This window comes from Thunnus thynnus, chromosome 8, assembly GCF_963924715.1.
Source record: "Thunnus thynnus chromosome 8, fThuThy2.1, whole genome shotgun sequence".
NCBI lineage: Eukaryota > Metazoa > Chordata > Actinopteri > Scombriformes > Scombridae > Thunnus > Thunnus thynnus.
This window is the reverse complement of record NC_089524.1, coordinates 7,155,275-7,171,545: the sequence shown is the minus strand read 5'-3', so window position 1 is coordinate 7,171,545 and position 16,271 is coordinate 7,155,275. Positions and strand designations below refer to the sequence as shown.

At 39.9% G+C, this 16,271-nt stretch overlaps 1 protein-coding gene across 3 annotated transcripts in view; it reads right to left on the bottom strand.

The window, feature by feature from the left end:
• Window positions 1–11,370, bottom strand: part of LOC137187417 (contactin-associated protein-like 4) — a 69,383-nt gene extending 58,013 nt beyond the window's left edge. The window contains exons 1-3 of one of the 3 annotated variants that reach the window (XM_067596281.1): window positions 11,247–11,370; window positions 9,473–9,676; window positions 323–498 (exon numbers count right to left, since the gene is read on the bottom strand). In XM_067596281.1, the coding sequence (XP_067452382.1) occupies window positions 323–498; window positions 9,473–9,602 (306 nt within the window). In that variant the 5' untranslated portion in view covers window positions 9,603–9,676; window positions 11,247–11,370. Of the gene's footprint in view, window positions 1–322; window positions 499–9,472; window positions 9,926–11,246 lie in introns of those variants that run through there. The other 2 variants (XM_067596282.1, XM_067596280.1) reach the window with 2 other exon arrangements.
• Window positions 11,371–16,271: the final 4,901 nt, after the last annotated feature.

Below are 16,271 nucleotides of genomic sequence, written 5' to 3'. Positions count from 1 at the left end.
GAGAAAGTAGACGTTCAAGTGGCGTGCCTGGGAGCCAATCAATAAACTATAAAAGGAATATTCAGACTGTTGAACAAGTTGCTGGCGGCTGGAGAAGTGGATTATGCTGCAGGAGTGGTTTCATGAATTTCTGTGGTTTTAATAAATTTTTACATCCTAAAAACTGGTCACTATTGGAAACCATTATAACCAGCGTGAACTCAAGCTGATCATAGGTGCCACTTTCCATAAAGGAAACTACAAACCTGTGTAGCCACCATTCAAGTATAAAGAGCATGAGTGTTTTATGCCTAAAACCAGGCTGGAAACCACTTTCTCTCACCTGGTGAATGTCCCAGTGGCTGAGCTCTGCTGGTATGTGAACTTGCTGTGTGTTTTTATCCACGACAAGGTTGAGATGAGTGCTGAGCCGCTCCAGCTTTACACGGTGCCAATGCTGGTCGTCCAGTAGACTTCCCAGAGAAACAAGAAGCTGGCCACCGGAGGGTGAGGTCACACCTGCAATATGGAAGGACGGGGGAGGAGGAGGAGGAGAAGAGGTAGGAGGAGGAGGAGGTGAGGATGTGAAAAACAATCAATTATGTTTTCATGATGGTGCCTTTTTGATAGCGGAGCAGTGGCTGCAGTTAATGTGGAAACCCTCTTATGTGCACTTCCTACTCAGAAACTTTGATTTCTCTCTAATGAGGTGTACTGCCTAAGAAATGCAGTAAAAAAAACACTTCAAGGTCAGCATTAGGTGTGTCCTCTTCCATAATGCATTTTAACAAGGACAAACATTCTTGAAGAAATCTGATTAAAATGCGTCTTATTTCTGGCAGCAGGAAAACCTGAAGGAAGGTTCACATTTGATTTATCAAAATAAGAAGAAGTGGAATATTTTCATCTTTGTTTCAAACAGAGAGCAGGTCACCGAAGTCACCCTCTCTCATTAGAGTCATCATATCTGTATGGTGGCAGGGAGGAGGACTGAGCACAATAAATGATGATGCTGCAAAATGATAGCAGGACATAATTAATGACAGACCCAACAGCAGGTCCAAATCGGTAGATCCATCTCTGCATCCCCTAACGTGTTGGGGATGCAGCAGAAAAGAGTTTCTGCTGACGAAAGGAGCTACACAACAGAAGGAGAGATTTACACGCACTCATTAATTATATAGATAGAAAAAGCGTCAACTTCTCTACAAATACTAAGTCAATTTTTTTTCTGAGTCATTATGGTCTCAATTGCTAAATTCAGACCTCTAATAAGTGTGCTGGTGGTCATTTTGACAATAATTGCTCCGTTGATAAGATTTGAAAACTTATAGTAGCTTTAATGTCTGCCATGTGGACACTGATTGACACCTGTGATTGACATTTCACTTGCCTGCTGCTCTCCCCGGCTCCGGGGATTTCGTGTTGCAATATTACAGTAAAAGTGTTCCCAGCTAGCGTTATCTTCAGCCTGAGGTAGCGGGGTGTGTTTTTACAGAGTCTAAAAGGCAACAACTAACCCCGTACTCTTTATTTTGAAGGTCCTGGCTCCAAACAGAAAAGATGGCGCTGACTATAAGCAGCAACTTGGGGCTTCAAACCTAAATGTAAGCTCTGTACTTAATGCACTGACGTGAAAGTGGTGTCAATGACAGTATTTCCAAAAATGTAGACCTATTCCTATTGTGATTTGGCCATGATTTGGCCATTCAATGAGATGAGATATTTGATAGTAGTAGAAAGATGAATACAATCTCTGTCAGTCTTTATTTCCCTCCTCTCCTTGGATACACGCTTGTGAGGAAAGAAGTTCAGTCTGAGTGCATTTCAAACTTGCCGCCATCTTTATTGTCCAGCTGGAAATAACACAGGTGCGCTACACTGCAATAACTGCTTGATTTATCCACACTGAGTTGACTAATATTGAATGTTCTAAGGAGTCCAGGCTGAGCGCTAGTTTCCACTTTCTATCGTTCCAGACAGCTCCCTGAGGCAATATCTGCTAATCATATTCTGTTTGCTATTCCATTACGGCTCCTCACTCAAGCTCTAAATCTATTTATGAAGGACGGCAATGACAGGTCTTATCAGGAGACAGACTGTTGTTTCAATTGTTTTAGCATTTCACTGCCACTTGGCACTAGCGTTTGAAATACAGCTTGACTGTAAAAATAATGTACTTTCTCTAAACGTATTTCAAGCTTTAGTCACAGTTGGGAATTGAGTTGTTATCATAAAACAAACTGGAAAAAAAAAAAGAAAGATATGGCACAGTGGTATTCTTGCAACAGTTTCACTCCTGTCTCAGGTCTCTCTTTCTGTTTCTAATCAGTTTAATGAATGAAACTCTATTAGCATGATGTTTTGATTAAAAACACATCGCCAAAGTGAATATTAACAGAGTAAAGTACTGAATACATTTGGTGGTGTTCTGCACGATGGAATGAAACAACTAGTTAATCATATCATTTGACACTTGATAACAAAAACTATGATTTGATAACTGAAAAAAAAAAAAGCTCTTCTCTTGGAAGTGATGGGAAGAATTTTTGAGTTACTTTGAGAAAAAGATCATCTCTGATTTTTTCATATTTTGGGGATCTAAGTAAATTCTGTCTCCACTTCTTCTGTTTTTCTCAGCCTAACCATTGTTTTATGTGGGAACCTATTTCAATAGCCATCCTGTGATTAATAAGTCTGAATTTAGTTAAATGTTGTCATTGCACAGTCTGTCTAAATATAAGTAAAACTGCTGAAACTCAACGCTGTAACAAACATGTTTTGGAGGAAACATAATGCCACCCGAATTACATTTTCTGTCACCATAATGAGAAAATATTGCTAATTAATGTATCTTGTATTAACATATTTCCACTGACAACATGTATAATTATCCAATCTTGCAGTAGCTTCAATATCCACCCGTAGTGACTACAGCATTAAACTTTTTCATGGTTCTGTTTAGGTGCTGGCAGCACCTAGCAGTGGTTAAGGATAGGGAAAGATTGTGGTCTTGGTTTCATACAGAAAAAAGGCTTTTGTTACCTAAACCGAACCACAGACAAGACTCAGGATGCCAGCTTGGTTCTTTAGAGTCCTGTGTTTTGTACGCTTGCCGTCCACCCTGACGTCCTCCCCATGACTGCGGTGAGGTATATACAAATGTATTGCTTCTTTCATTGGAAAAAATGGTGCCTATGAACATTATCCAGGCAGCGACTATGTTTGCTAACGTGATTGGGAAAACAATTTAGTAGTAAAGAAACATAATTTCAAAAGACAGTGTTGTTAAATTATATAAAGGATGAAATAATTCTCATGTGATTTGGGATTTTATTCCAAATTTTAGTACCTGTATATGTACAGAAAAAGGGATCTTAAGCTATACTGTTCATTTGTGATGGCTCTGGTTATTTGCCCTAGTCTTGCAGAGTTAGTCTTGTAAAACATTGTGAGACAGAAGAAGGTTATTCTGTGCAATTATGGAAATTCAAAGCATTAGATTGCAAAGCACTACACAGTGATGAGTTTAGTGAGAAAGTTTAAGATTACATTTTCCAAACTCTATTGTAGATTCTTGTTTTTGGTTCAATAAGTTCTGCGTTGGAAAGAGACCAAGGTGGAAGACAGTAGCAAGTTCCTGAAAGTGTAACTGCATGAAAGTATGTATTTTATCTAGCTTCATTGTTTTACTTGAAACACGTATTGTATTGTTGCTGCACAGAGGGAATCAGCAGTAAAAAACCTATTATTCAGTAGGGGCGTGCAATACAATAAGAGTCCCATGGCTATCTTAGCAGTTTCAGGCTGAAAATATAGAGGCTGCTGACTAAAAGTCTTATGAGGCCGTTTACAACAGACACTCCTGGAGGCGCACTGTAAATCACTGTAGACAAAGTGGAATAAAGTAAGTAAATGCAACAGTAATCACCACAATTCATAGTCTTCTATTTTCTCTGCCAACTGGCACGCTTTGTCCAGAGAGCTTCATCTCTTTGTATGGTAACAGCATACTGCAGATGCCTGAGGGAGGAGCTGATCGTAGCTTTTGTTGCTCTGTACGATTAGTGAAAAACCTTTGAGATTGTGGTGATGTTTTGTTATTGTAAAAGCTGAAATAGTCTGTGCTTTATGGAACCAAAACATAGCCAGCAACCACAAACTAGTGACAGCAGGTCCTTATTATTGAGAATACAGTGAAAAGACAGGCTTTCACTTAACATGCAGCATTGCCCTGCACGCCTCTCTGATGCCATCCTAATTTAGTCAGCAACACTTAACACCATTTGTCCAAAACGCACTGGAGCAGGACACACCAGCCCTCGGTGTATTTACTGCTGTGTATTACAGCTTCCCAGTGACAGCTCAGAATTGAACTGAATTATGAAGCAGTGGACTACATTACAGCAAACTGACATTTTGATAAATGTAAAGCAGAGAGGAAATGAGATGGTTTTGGATAGCGGACATAAATCTTAATGAGCCAGCCAATTTATTCCAACTGCTTGGGCAGCTACAGGCAGATAGAGAGGACCTAAATGTCTCACCGCTGTATTTATCTGTTTGTTTGCCTGTCTGTCTGTCTGCCTGCTTCCGCCCATCGGTCTGCCTGTTATATACAATCGTCAATTTATGCTAACTGATATTTCACTGTGTCTAACAAAAACAAACACATCTGCTGTTCCTGAGCTCTTTATGCATGCATTTTATAATGCTCAATGCTCAGTTTTAGCCATTAGTTTCTCTGTGTCACAGCCAGTTTCTTTTTCTCATAATGCAACATGCATCAATGTTAGAGAGAGAGGCCCGGGACTGAGAGGATCAGGTTGCCAAATGGGAGAGATAAGTATGAAGAGCCTCAGAGTATCTCTCGAACTCTGGAGATAATACATCTAAATCTTTAGGTTTTTTTCTCTTGTCTTCCCTTGTCTTCTCTTCTCTTCTGTTCTCCTGACTCTTGAGCCCACAGCTGATGGTGGAGGAGCATGCTGTGGCTCAGAGTGGATGCTCCTAGCTATTGATCCAAATTACACTGTCTGCAGACTGTAAACTCACAGGAGAGAGCAGGAGGGAGGGAGCATGCAATTGAAAAACGCAAATAATTGCCTCTGAAAAAAAAAAAATCCAGCAGGGGCAGAATTGGGGCAACATATGAGAGAGGCAGTGATAAATAACAATGGAGAGAGAGGGGAAAATAGAAAAGGCAGAAAAAGAAAGGGGGGCAGGCATGTAAGGGAACAAAGAGAGCCAGAGAAAGAAAGAGAGAAAAGAGAGTTATGAGGCAGGAGGCAGTGACAGCGCTGTGATTGAGGCACACAATGTTTTTGTTTGGGTTTTTTTCTTCAGTGTTGTCTGTATCGCTGGATTATCATAGCTCAATCTAACCTCTGCTCCTTTACAAGAACAGGCCATGTTTATTTTTGTCCTCTGCTACTTGTAGTTCTTTCAGTAGCTTGTTGACTATCAGCTCTGGTCTTGCAGGGAGATGTGACAGACGTCACTCAGGGAGCTGGTGTCAGACTGATGGCTTGTGCAGATGACACCTCTCTACAGCTGACATATACTAGACAAAACCACCAGGGAATTATTTCTCCTCCATCCCATCCCTATGATTGAGATTCTGTTTTCATTGTAGGACTGTTGAGAGGGAGTGACAGCAGGGGGGTTTAGACAAGTGTGAATGATGGGAGGGGAGCAGAGAAAGGTATAAACTAGTGATGAAAACAGGGAATTAGGACGCTCAGCAAGATCTACTTCTTTTTCATGGGAAAAATATTATGATTATGGGAACCTGGAATTTTCCATGTGCGTGCTTGTGTGTTTGTGTACACCTGTGTGGTTACATATTAAATACTATTGTGCAGTACAGTACAGTATATGTACATTAATAAGAGGAAGAGGCATTCATCAAACTATACTAGCAATATAACTTTTATGCTGCAGTGGTTCCTTTGCAGTACGTTTCATGGTCACTTCAGCTGAAGGCAAAAATGTATTTAATTTTTAGTTTATTTGAAGCTAATATGAGGTTTCAGATGTCCAAATTAGTCAAATCAAGTCAATATCTTCCACAGTTACTCTCTTTTTAGTGCCAAATTCCCTCTTTTTGTTACAAACCTGCCAGTGCAGTGACACTTTTTTTTACTAGAAATACTGTAACTGTAAGATACCCACTTTATTTGACAAACTCATACCTCATATTATCTTCAGACAAACTTTTACATTTTTATTCAAAGTGAGGAAGGTGGATTTTGTCCCCCATCGCTTACATTGTAAATGCATTTGGAGGGGATCTTCTAATGGTCAATATGAGCAGGAGGAATGATTACTGCAAACAAAACCTGTTTCAATGTTCATTCGGGCACCCGATTATTGTTTTAAGACAGACTTGAAATATTTGAACCTGTCCTTTTATGAAATTAATCTATCCAAGCAGTTCAACTAATGACATACAGACATGCAGGCCTCCATCCCTAAACCAGAGTGCAGAATGGCATTCAACAGGTGGAGCATTGCTTGATACATAGCCTGAACGTTAAAACTAAACATCCAAGAGGAATTGTGCCCCTGCCTCAAATCACCAAAACAACACACCAAAATGACTGCAAGGGATGGATTTCCCTTCAGCTTTGCACTATTGACATAAACTTTAATCTTTCCACTATACACTTTGTGAAATGAAAGCCCAATACAAATATTAAATGATATTTTGACCTATCTTTAGACCTCCTGTGCTGACATAAATCTGTTACCCTCTGACAGATGACACCATTTTCCAACCCAGACCCAACTTAAACTGTCATCTTACCCAAGCAAAGAGCAGATACTCAACCTCCTTATACGCACATTGTATCTGCTTAGGCTAAACTGCATTGGCTGGCCCTGCTGGCTTGATAGGCAGTCTCATCTGAATGCCACGACCTGCTCAGCTGTCCAGCCACCATCACTGTTTATCTTGTTCCACCAGTCTTATAAATAAACTTTAATTAGCAATGTCTCTGGAATCAGAAACACATGAATCGTTTCCATTGGCCTGTTTTAAAAAGAGAAAGTTAAGATAAGAGGATATTCTGAAAAACAGAGCATCACGATTCTCGAGTTGTTTGTCCACATAAAAGACAGCAGGAAAAAATAACATCAAAAAATTTGGATAAATTCCATTTTATGATTTAAGTGTCCAAAGTATTTTCAAATCCAAATGTATTTAGAACAAGAAAACCTGTTTTACCCAGAAAAAAGTGATATATTCCTGGGAAATAATCACAGATAAAATCTTAAGAAAACCTTCAACCCTAAATGAAGGACAGAAAAGAATGAGTAATCCAGAAGCCAGATGGCATGGCTGATGAGAGGTTTGCCATATGGTGAAAATACGATGGTCTGGCAGTCCAACAACACCTCAGGTTTAACCTTGTTTACAGCTACACACACACACACACATACACTCACACATTTCCTCCCATAGTCTCTACAGTGCTCCACTCTGTGCAGGTGGAGACCATGGATCATGTAGTACTGTGCTTGCCCACTGTGCTCCACAGAGTTCATCCTTAACACGTGTTGCTTCCATCCATCATAGATTAAAAGAGAGAGAATATGAGAGAAGGGTTTCAAGCTGTGAGAGAAACAGAGCGATACAGAGAGAGAGAGAGAGATGTAGATGGAAGAGAAAGTGATGAAAAAGAAACAGAGAGAAAAAAAAGACAACAGGATGACTCTGTCCTCCTTCACAATCAACAGCGTGTCTAATTCTTTGTATTGACCTGTAACTGCATGCCGGCAATAGTGACACACACCAATTCCCTGAGTTTCTCCAAAGTCTGATTAGTTTTGTTTGACATATGGATAAATAAACACTACAATGAGCTAATCAGCATATGCAGAAAGAAGCACAATTCACCCGAGTATCCTCAAAATTGGATCAGTGGTATCTTAAAAATCACATCTGACAAACGCGAGCAAACCAGCAGATGGGCGGAGACTGATTTGAAGCTCCCTCCATTTCATTGTGGGGACGAAAATGTGCTAGATATTAAATTCCTCATATAGAGACGGGATGGTGGAGGCTCTGGAGCCTGAGTGAGTGCATAATTATGCCGTACGGCTTAAGCGTTTTAGGCGTTTCGCTGACATTTAATCAGAGCAATGAATAATGAAAGAACAAATACATACAGCGGCAAAGTTTGCCAGCGAAGTTGCCCAAAAGAACTTCCAAAATACTTAATTAAATTCAAATATCCAGAATTTCCAGCCGCCCTAAAGTAGTTGTTTTTAATCTGTGTCCTCAGGAAGTGAACTACTACTCCCAGGTGGAAAGTAGTCCCTGATTATAATATGTCAAGAATGAAAACCAGCAGTACTTAAAGGGGTGGTATCATGCACATTTCCAGGTCTATATTTATATTCTGGGGCTCTACTGGAATATCTTTTTTCATTATTTACATTTAAAAAACTCCTTATTTATCTTATACTGGCCCTTTTTGCAGCCACTCAGTTCAGCCTCTGTCTCAAACAGGCTGTTTTAGCTCCTGTCTCTTTAAGACCCCCGTCCTGATGAGCCCACTCTGTTCTGATTGGTTATCCTCCAGAAGCTGTGTCTCAGCCGACTTCCAGCGGCTCAGGAGGCAACGTAAACAAACAGTGGTAGCAGGATTTCACTTCTTTTTCTTGTTCTTTCCTCGAAATGGAAACTTTTCACATGTTAGAGCCAAAATCCAAATAAAAAATACGCAAACAAACCGTGGAACAACCTTAGTAACAACCTTAGCAACAACCTTAGCTTGTGGTGTTATGGTTCATAAATCTTCTCAAATCAACTATATTTTGTCATCATAGCATCAGATATCATGTAGAGAGAATGAATTAACATTAGAGCTGCAACAACTAGCTGAATCATTAATTAGTTGATCAACAGAAAATTAATCACCAACTGTTTTGAGTATAGATTAATTGTTTTGAGTCATTTTTAAGAAGAATCGTCCAGATTCTCTGATTTCAGCTTCTCAATTGTGGTATTTTTTATCTTTTTAATTTGGTATGTCTGGTACATTTAGTCTTCTATGACAGTAAAATTAATACCTCGACTGTTGGAGGTGACAAAAGACATGGACATCACCTTGGGCTTTGGAAAACAGCAATCAACATTTTTCAGCTTTTTTTTCACCAAGTAACAGACAGATTAAGGGATAATGAAAATAATTGTTAGTTGCAGCCCTTATGAAAATCAATCCAGACACTCTCTAATCTAATTTAATCTCACCAAAACCAGAAAACCTTGTTTGATATTTACTTCATCTTTCACCACATATTTAAGTACTGAATGAGAATAAATGACAGAAGTTATAATGTTAGAGATGCCACATGTGCTACAAGTTTGATGACATTCACATACATCTTTATACATACATCAATTATGGACTTTGTGTTCAGCGATGTTTGTGTGGAATACAGTAGCACAATACTATCAATACATGGCTGTGCAATAATGTTGTACCTTTTTGGTGATAGAGAAGCAGCCTTCCTTTCTCCAACACCAGAGTGAGGCTGTGATCCCTCCGTCCCTCTGCATGGAACAGTGTCCCAGAGTTCTTCAGGGTTTTAAACTTCAGAGAAATGATCTCCATGGCCGTTCGGCTCGGCAGCACGCTCAGCCTGTAGACCAGGCTGCTGCTGCCATCAAAGTTTGCCACGTCAGAAGCTACAGAACAACACAGAGTAGGTGACATTCAGTTTTGGATGTTTATAATTCATCAAACTGAAGTTTGTTGATTGTGGAGGAATTTGTCATGTGTCCATTTTTTTCAATTCTTACTGAACACCATACTGAAACAACGTCTGTTATGGCTGTGGCTGTACTCCTGCAGATTCCCCTGTGTTTCTTGTGTTTACTCCTCCTCTTTGTTTCTAGTACTCCCCTGTCTGTATGTGTGTGTCTGTGTGGGCATGGACGTGACTCCCCGTCCTCACTCCCGGCTCCCTGCTTCACCTGCCTTCAATCGACTCATCTTCTCCCTCAGTAAACACACTTGCCATCCATCATCTCATCTCCCCTCCAGCATATCAACCCCTGTTTCTTCACCCACTCTTTGCCAGTTTGTTGTTTCAACCTCAGTGGTAGTTATTTGTTTCCAGGCCAGCTTAGTCAGTAAAATCCTTGTGTTGATGTTGCTATTGAATGCTAACCTGTATTTCTTGTGAACCAGGATCATCTCATTCCTGCCTGCCATCCTGGCTGTCTGCCAGCCGCCTCCTAGCTTCCAAGCTACCCCTCAGCTTCCCTTCATTCTTGCTCACAGCCACGCACCTCCATTCCCCATCTCTCCAACTGCTGCCGCCTGGATCCCTTTCCCCATCATCACTACAGGCCCAGAACTGTCCTGCAATAAAACTTTTTCCTTAACCAACATCACAGTGTCCTTGTCCTGTGTTTGGGTCCCTCCTGAGTTCACAACAGAACAATCTGGCCAACATGGACCCACTGGACACAAACAATCTCCACCAGGTTCTCGCCAACCAAGGCCATGGCTCGTAGGTCATCACCAGTAGGTTCTCTGAGAAGATTGATATCATTCATATGTCTGTGCATTAGATGCGGAGCTGGATCCAGGACATGATTAGCCTAGCTTAGCATAAAGACTGGAAACAAAGGGAAACAGCTAGCCTTTCTCAGTCCAAAAATCTAAGATACACGTTGCAACACCTTAAAACTCACTTATGAACTATCACATATCTTGTTTAGTAAATCTGTACACAAACCGTAATGAAAAAAAGTAAAACAATTTCTGATATTAGATGTTGCCAGGTTTGGTACCATAATGCCTACACAGAAACATGCACTGTAGCTATGACTTTGTAAAGAGCCGGGCTACCTTCTGTTTTCCCCCTGCCTCCAACCTAGGCTAACCCCACCATGACTCCACCTCTGTGCCAAACACACAGACATAAGATTTATTTATTTTTCAATCTCACTCTTAGAAATAAAGCTAATCGTTTATATGACAGTTTTTGTTACACATCAAAATAAATGATGACCAATATTAGATTTTTACAAGTAAAAGATCTTTAGTCTATATTACTATATCATTGTCTTAATCATGTAAAATAATGAATATTATTAACATTTAATAATATAATAAATATAATCATGTAATTATGCCCATAAAGGCCAATTCAAAATCAAGATTCTTAACGTTTATACCTTCATCTGAGCAGACATCTCATGGTTTTTGACGTACATGAGCTAAAACTGTCACAGAAAGAACACTTACTATATCGACATCCATATATTTCCAGTCTAAGTCCAATCCGCCCAGTAGGGTTCCAGTCCAGAGGGATCAGGCGGAGGTAACGAGCTATCACCGGCTGTTCAAGTTTGTACTGGACCACAGTGTCAGCATTACTGTTACCTGAAAAAGCCTGGGACAACAGAGCAACACATTAGTTCACCTCATCTTTACTTCCAACTATCCATGTTGCACTGGATGCTGCAACAGTAAAGGTGACAGAAAACTTTGTAATAATTTGTAATAAACAGTTCCTCCAGCAAGGACACAGAATCCCTTTTTTGTACTTTGATGCTCATAATCAAGCTGTCTATTACGTGAACATATTATCTTTTAACGTCTTACGGCCAATCTAGAGGCAAAAAGTTACAATTTTTTAACTTACGCTAGATAAAAAGTAAGCTATGCAGCATTTTTAAAGGGGACCTATTATGCTTTTCCTTATAATCAATCATATATATAGTGTTACAATGTTGGATGTTCATATTAAACATGGCTAAAGTATCAAATAATGAGGTAAACGTATGTAGAAGTGAGCAAAAAGCAACGGCTTCAGATTGCTCTGAACGATCAGTTTCCAACGTTTTTTTCTATTTTCAAACCAAGCTTACATCAGGTCATGATGGATTTCTTTATATGGTCATCTGCTCCACTTACAGCGTGTAAGTTCACTGCTCCACTCTGCTAACATTATGGTGTTTTTCCATTGTTTTGGGGGTAGTCACTCTAAGCCATGACTCAAGTTGAGCTGGCACACTGTGAGTGTTTTTCCATTACACAGCAGGCAAAGTAAAATAAGTAGTTTACCTGTTGGAGGTATGCTGGTTGTCTGCAGCTCTTCATCAAACATCATCATCACTGTGGCTGTTTCTGCTTGTACTATTCCTCCCTGCATTATTCCTGACTGATCCGCTGAACAAAGAGCTCTAAATATCTTAATGTGTTGTTAGCGCTGCTAATGAAGTTCTGCTAATTCGGTGAGGAACATGTTTCATTTCCTGTAAATTCTTCACAACAAAAGTCTCCTGTCATTTAATAATTTAAATGCTATTTAATCATTTAATATGAAGCAATAAAGCAGGAAATGTGTTTTCATCGGCGGTAACTTAACACGACTCTGATACGGCTGCCCCTCAGGAGGCTTTGGGAAAGCTGGCCAGTCACAACAGAGTGGGCTCATCAGGAGGGGAACTGAGGGACTGCATAAAGGGACAGTATAAGATAAGTAAGGATTCCTTTTTGAAGTGTGAATCATGCAAAGCTACTCTAGTGGAGTCCCAGAAAAAAAATATAGAGCTGTAAATGAGCATAATAGGTCCCCTTTGATCTAAGTGTCTTCAAAAGCAGCTCTAGTCCTGGTTGGAGTTTATAGCAGAGTGTAGAGAAAAACTCTCACCAACCTTCCTGATCCTGAAACAGACTTTCTGCATTTTCAAGCTGTGAGCTCACAGAGGCCATTGATCCTAACTGCTGATAATGTCTCTCCCTCTCTATGTCCACTGATCAATAACTCTGGGACCTATTCTGTCTCCGTACCAAAAGACTAATGGCTTCTATTTTCCCAATCAGCTGCCTGTGGGAATCCAGGGGGATTCTCTGGCTGACAGGCACACACAGAGCAACACTTGCATTAACATCAATAAGGGAAAAAAAATTACCAAGCAGCATTTGTGGTTGTGTGTTGATGTGTTCAAGTGCATGTGCTGTCCTCCCTACTTGTGAAGCTGAGTGTATGACATTGCATGTGTGTGTGTGTGTGTGTGTCTGCTGAGTGTGTACTGATGTGGCTACGTGAGTGAAATTGGCTTCCCTGGTGCTGCATAATTGTGATCTCAGTGTCATCTTCAGCGCTTTGAAGGGCTGAGCCAACTGGGCAGCAGAGCATTAAGCTCAACAAATGGCTCAGTTTCCTGCTGAAGAGGCTGAGAAGAGCCGCATCTCATTTACTTGCTGATCATCTTTTGAAATATGAGTAGCCTCTGACAAGCCATCAGTCAAAGAAGGTGAGAGAAGAAAGAGAGAGGAATGAGAACGAATCAGAGAGCAACAGTGGTGGAAGAAGTATTCAGATCCTTTACTTAAGTGTGAATGCTGAAAAGTCAAAAAAACTCCATTACAAGTAAAGGTCCAGCATTCAAAATTCTACTTTAAGCTTTCATCCTTCAAATTTTCAAGAAATCAAACCCTGTTTTTGATCGTATTTATGGCATCTTTTCTGCCACTCAACATACGTTACGTTCAGTAATTATCATTCTATATAATATTTTTATTGGTGGTTGCAGAGTCTATCATTTCCACACTGGATTCAGATTTCCTACCTAAACATGAGAAATTTACAGGAAAATGCATATATGTAATCTAGCACATATGATTGTATCAGAGCTGTATCAAGTTACAGTTAACATCCTACTGCTGCTGCTTCATGTTCAAAGTGTTCAACTGGCGAAATGCAGGGTGATATTTATCAGAAAAAGAATCAGAAACAGTTTTATTGTCAGTTAAGTAAGTTTACACATACAAGGAATTTGCCTTGGTGTGTCCTTGGTGCATAAAAGTCAAAAATATACACAAAATTAAATAATCCTAAACAATATAAAACAAGACAGAAATTTACAGTAAAAAAAATACGTAAAATATATTCTAAGTGAGAAGAGCTGCTACAGGTTTAATTTTAAATTGAAGAGAATGAAATGTACAAAATATTGACCAGGTATGTGCAAATGTACATAATGTAAACAGTATATGCAGTGTGCAAATAATAATAATAATAATATTACTATTACTATTACTTATTAAGTTGCGTAACGTGCCATGTTGGATCTAAAATCACAGATGTGCAAGTATAAGGTTATGATATTTTACGTTAATATAACATGTAATGTCCATGGGTGTGTAATGTCTGTTGGTGGGATAGAGTCCGTGTCAGTGGGGGTCCTGGACCTTGTTCATGAGGCCAGCTGCAGACGGGAAGAAACTGTTCTTGTTCTTGTTATTATGAAGCAGTCACTGGAAACACGGTGTAATTTTCACAGCGGTTATTGCTGACGGTAATCCATTATCAAAAAATGGCTTTAGTGGATCAATTTTAAATATAGGAGGGAATAATAAAACAAGAGGGAGCAACCAAAGTGAGCTGTGAACTGCAGGTGAAGACTCCTCAGAATTAACTGTGTCCTGCTGTCTGAAAAGTACTTGCACCGCGTATAGTATGAAATCAGATCACAGTTGCAATTATTATTGACTGACTTCTTTATTAAAACAATGTGGGTTTGTTTGCCTGCACTGTAAACAGATACACCAGTTTACACCACTAAACCACACGTGCTCACAGGTGTCGCCAAATCAACCATCATCCCAAGCAGTGTTGTCAGTTTTAAGTCTGTTTCACCTCTGACCACACCGAGCAGCATTGATGAGTGTGGTCGAAAAGTGAAAGTATGCCCTGTTACACCTGAAACCACACCCAACAGTGATGTCATGTGGCCCTGTGGTACACCTGTACATCACTGCAACAAGGTGAGAAGTTTAACTTAAGTTGCTCAGTTTAAGTATCAAAGTTGAAGTACTACAGAAAATTGCCCCCTGTGATTGACAGTATGACATTATCAGAGCTGGTAAAGGTGTATAGTTTTAACTAATGTAGAGAAGCCTGTGAGTTAGTTCAGGCGTACACACATGATATTGCCTCACTCTCCATATTATCCACCAAACACATCCTCCCAATTCCACGGTCTATTTTCTCTTTCTCTCTGCTATGCCAATACTGCTGCTGCTCTGCACCACATATTGCTGCCTGCTAATTCAGCCCCCCTCCCCACCCCCTTCCACACCCCCGGCATTCACCTGAAAGCTCTGGCTTGGGAGAAGATATTTATGTATCACTCTCCAATATCTCTGTGAAAATGTGGTCTGCAGGGAGTGATAAGGTTGGAGCCTAGACGCCAAACTCTATGTTCTTCTTGCTGTAGTTGTCTGACTAACTATAAAGTTAGGTTTAGTCCAGTGGTTCTCAACCTAGGGGTTGCGCCTCCCATAAATTTGAGGGTTCATGAGATGAACAGTGGGGTATAAAAGAATAAAAAAAAACTAGGTTTGAACTCCTTTTGTCCTTTTCTCTGATCTTAGTTTTTTTTTTACGAAATATAGCCAAAAAGGAATGTTTTGAAAAAAAAGATTATATAACATATAATCCTTATCTGAAAACTATTAACTATAGCCATCAAATAAATCAAAGTACAACATTTCCCTCTAATACAGTAGAAGTATAAAGTAGCATAGAACGGAAAGTACAAGTACCTCCAAATCTTTCAGTAAATGTACTCTGTTACTTTCCACCACTGGAGAGCAAAGGGTTAGAAGGAAAAGGAGAAAGATGGAGCATCAAAGCTGAGAAGTCAATGAGGAGCTGTGATGGTTACAGCTGTTCTTGCAGTCAAATGTCCTCCTTAACAGACACTAAGCTGGCCTGACTAATATATGGAGCTTTAAAATCACTGTGAAAGCTAATCTGGGTTTATCACCTTTCAAGCTGAGTGTCAAATCAACAAGTTTTTAAGCTTCAAGAAGTCATACCCTGTTTTCTCTCTTTTTAGTGATGACTCCCAGGCTTCACAGAGTTTGAATTCTTCACTGTGAGAAAATCGTACTCTGTCAAACTCAAATCAAAAGCTGTTCTCCAGGCTGCTGTTGTAACAAGCAGGGTGCACTGTCTTCTATAAAGGAGGGAAGAGATGCTTGGCTGCGTCTGAATCATATCTAATGTTGTTCAATCAACAGAGGCCTATATGGCTTCCTGTCATTCTGACACACAGTACTGAAGTTTGCTCAGTGGTGATCAGTCATTCTGCTGTCTAGTATCATTTCTTTTTACTGAAACATGGCATGGGTACTAGTTTCAAAAAATGCTATATAATGCTCGAAAATAATGATTTCTACAGTGAAAAGAAACTGGGGAACATGTGCAGACATGAAGCACTACAGAGGGAAGTCATTCGGCTGTGAGTCTACAGG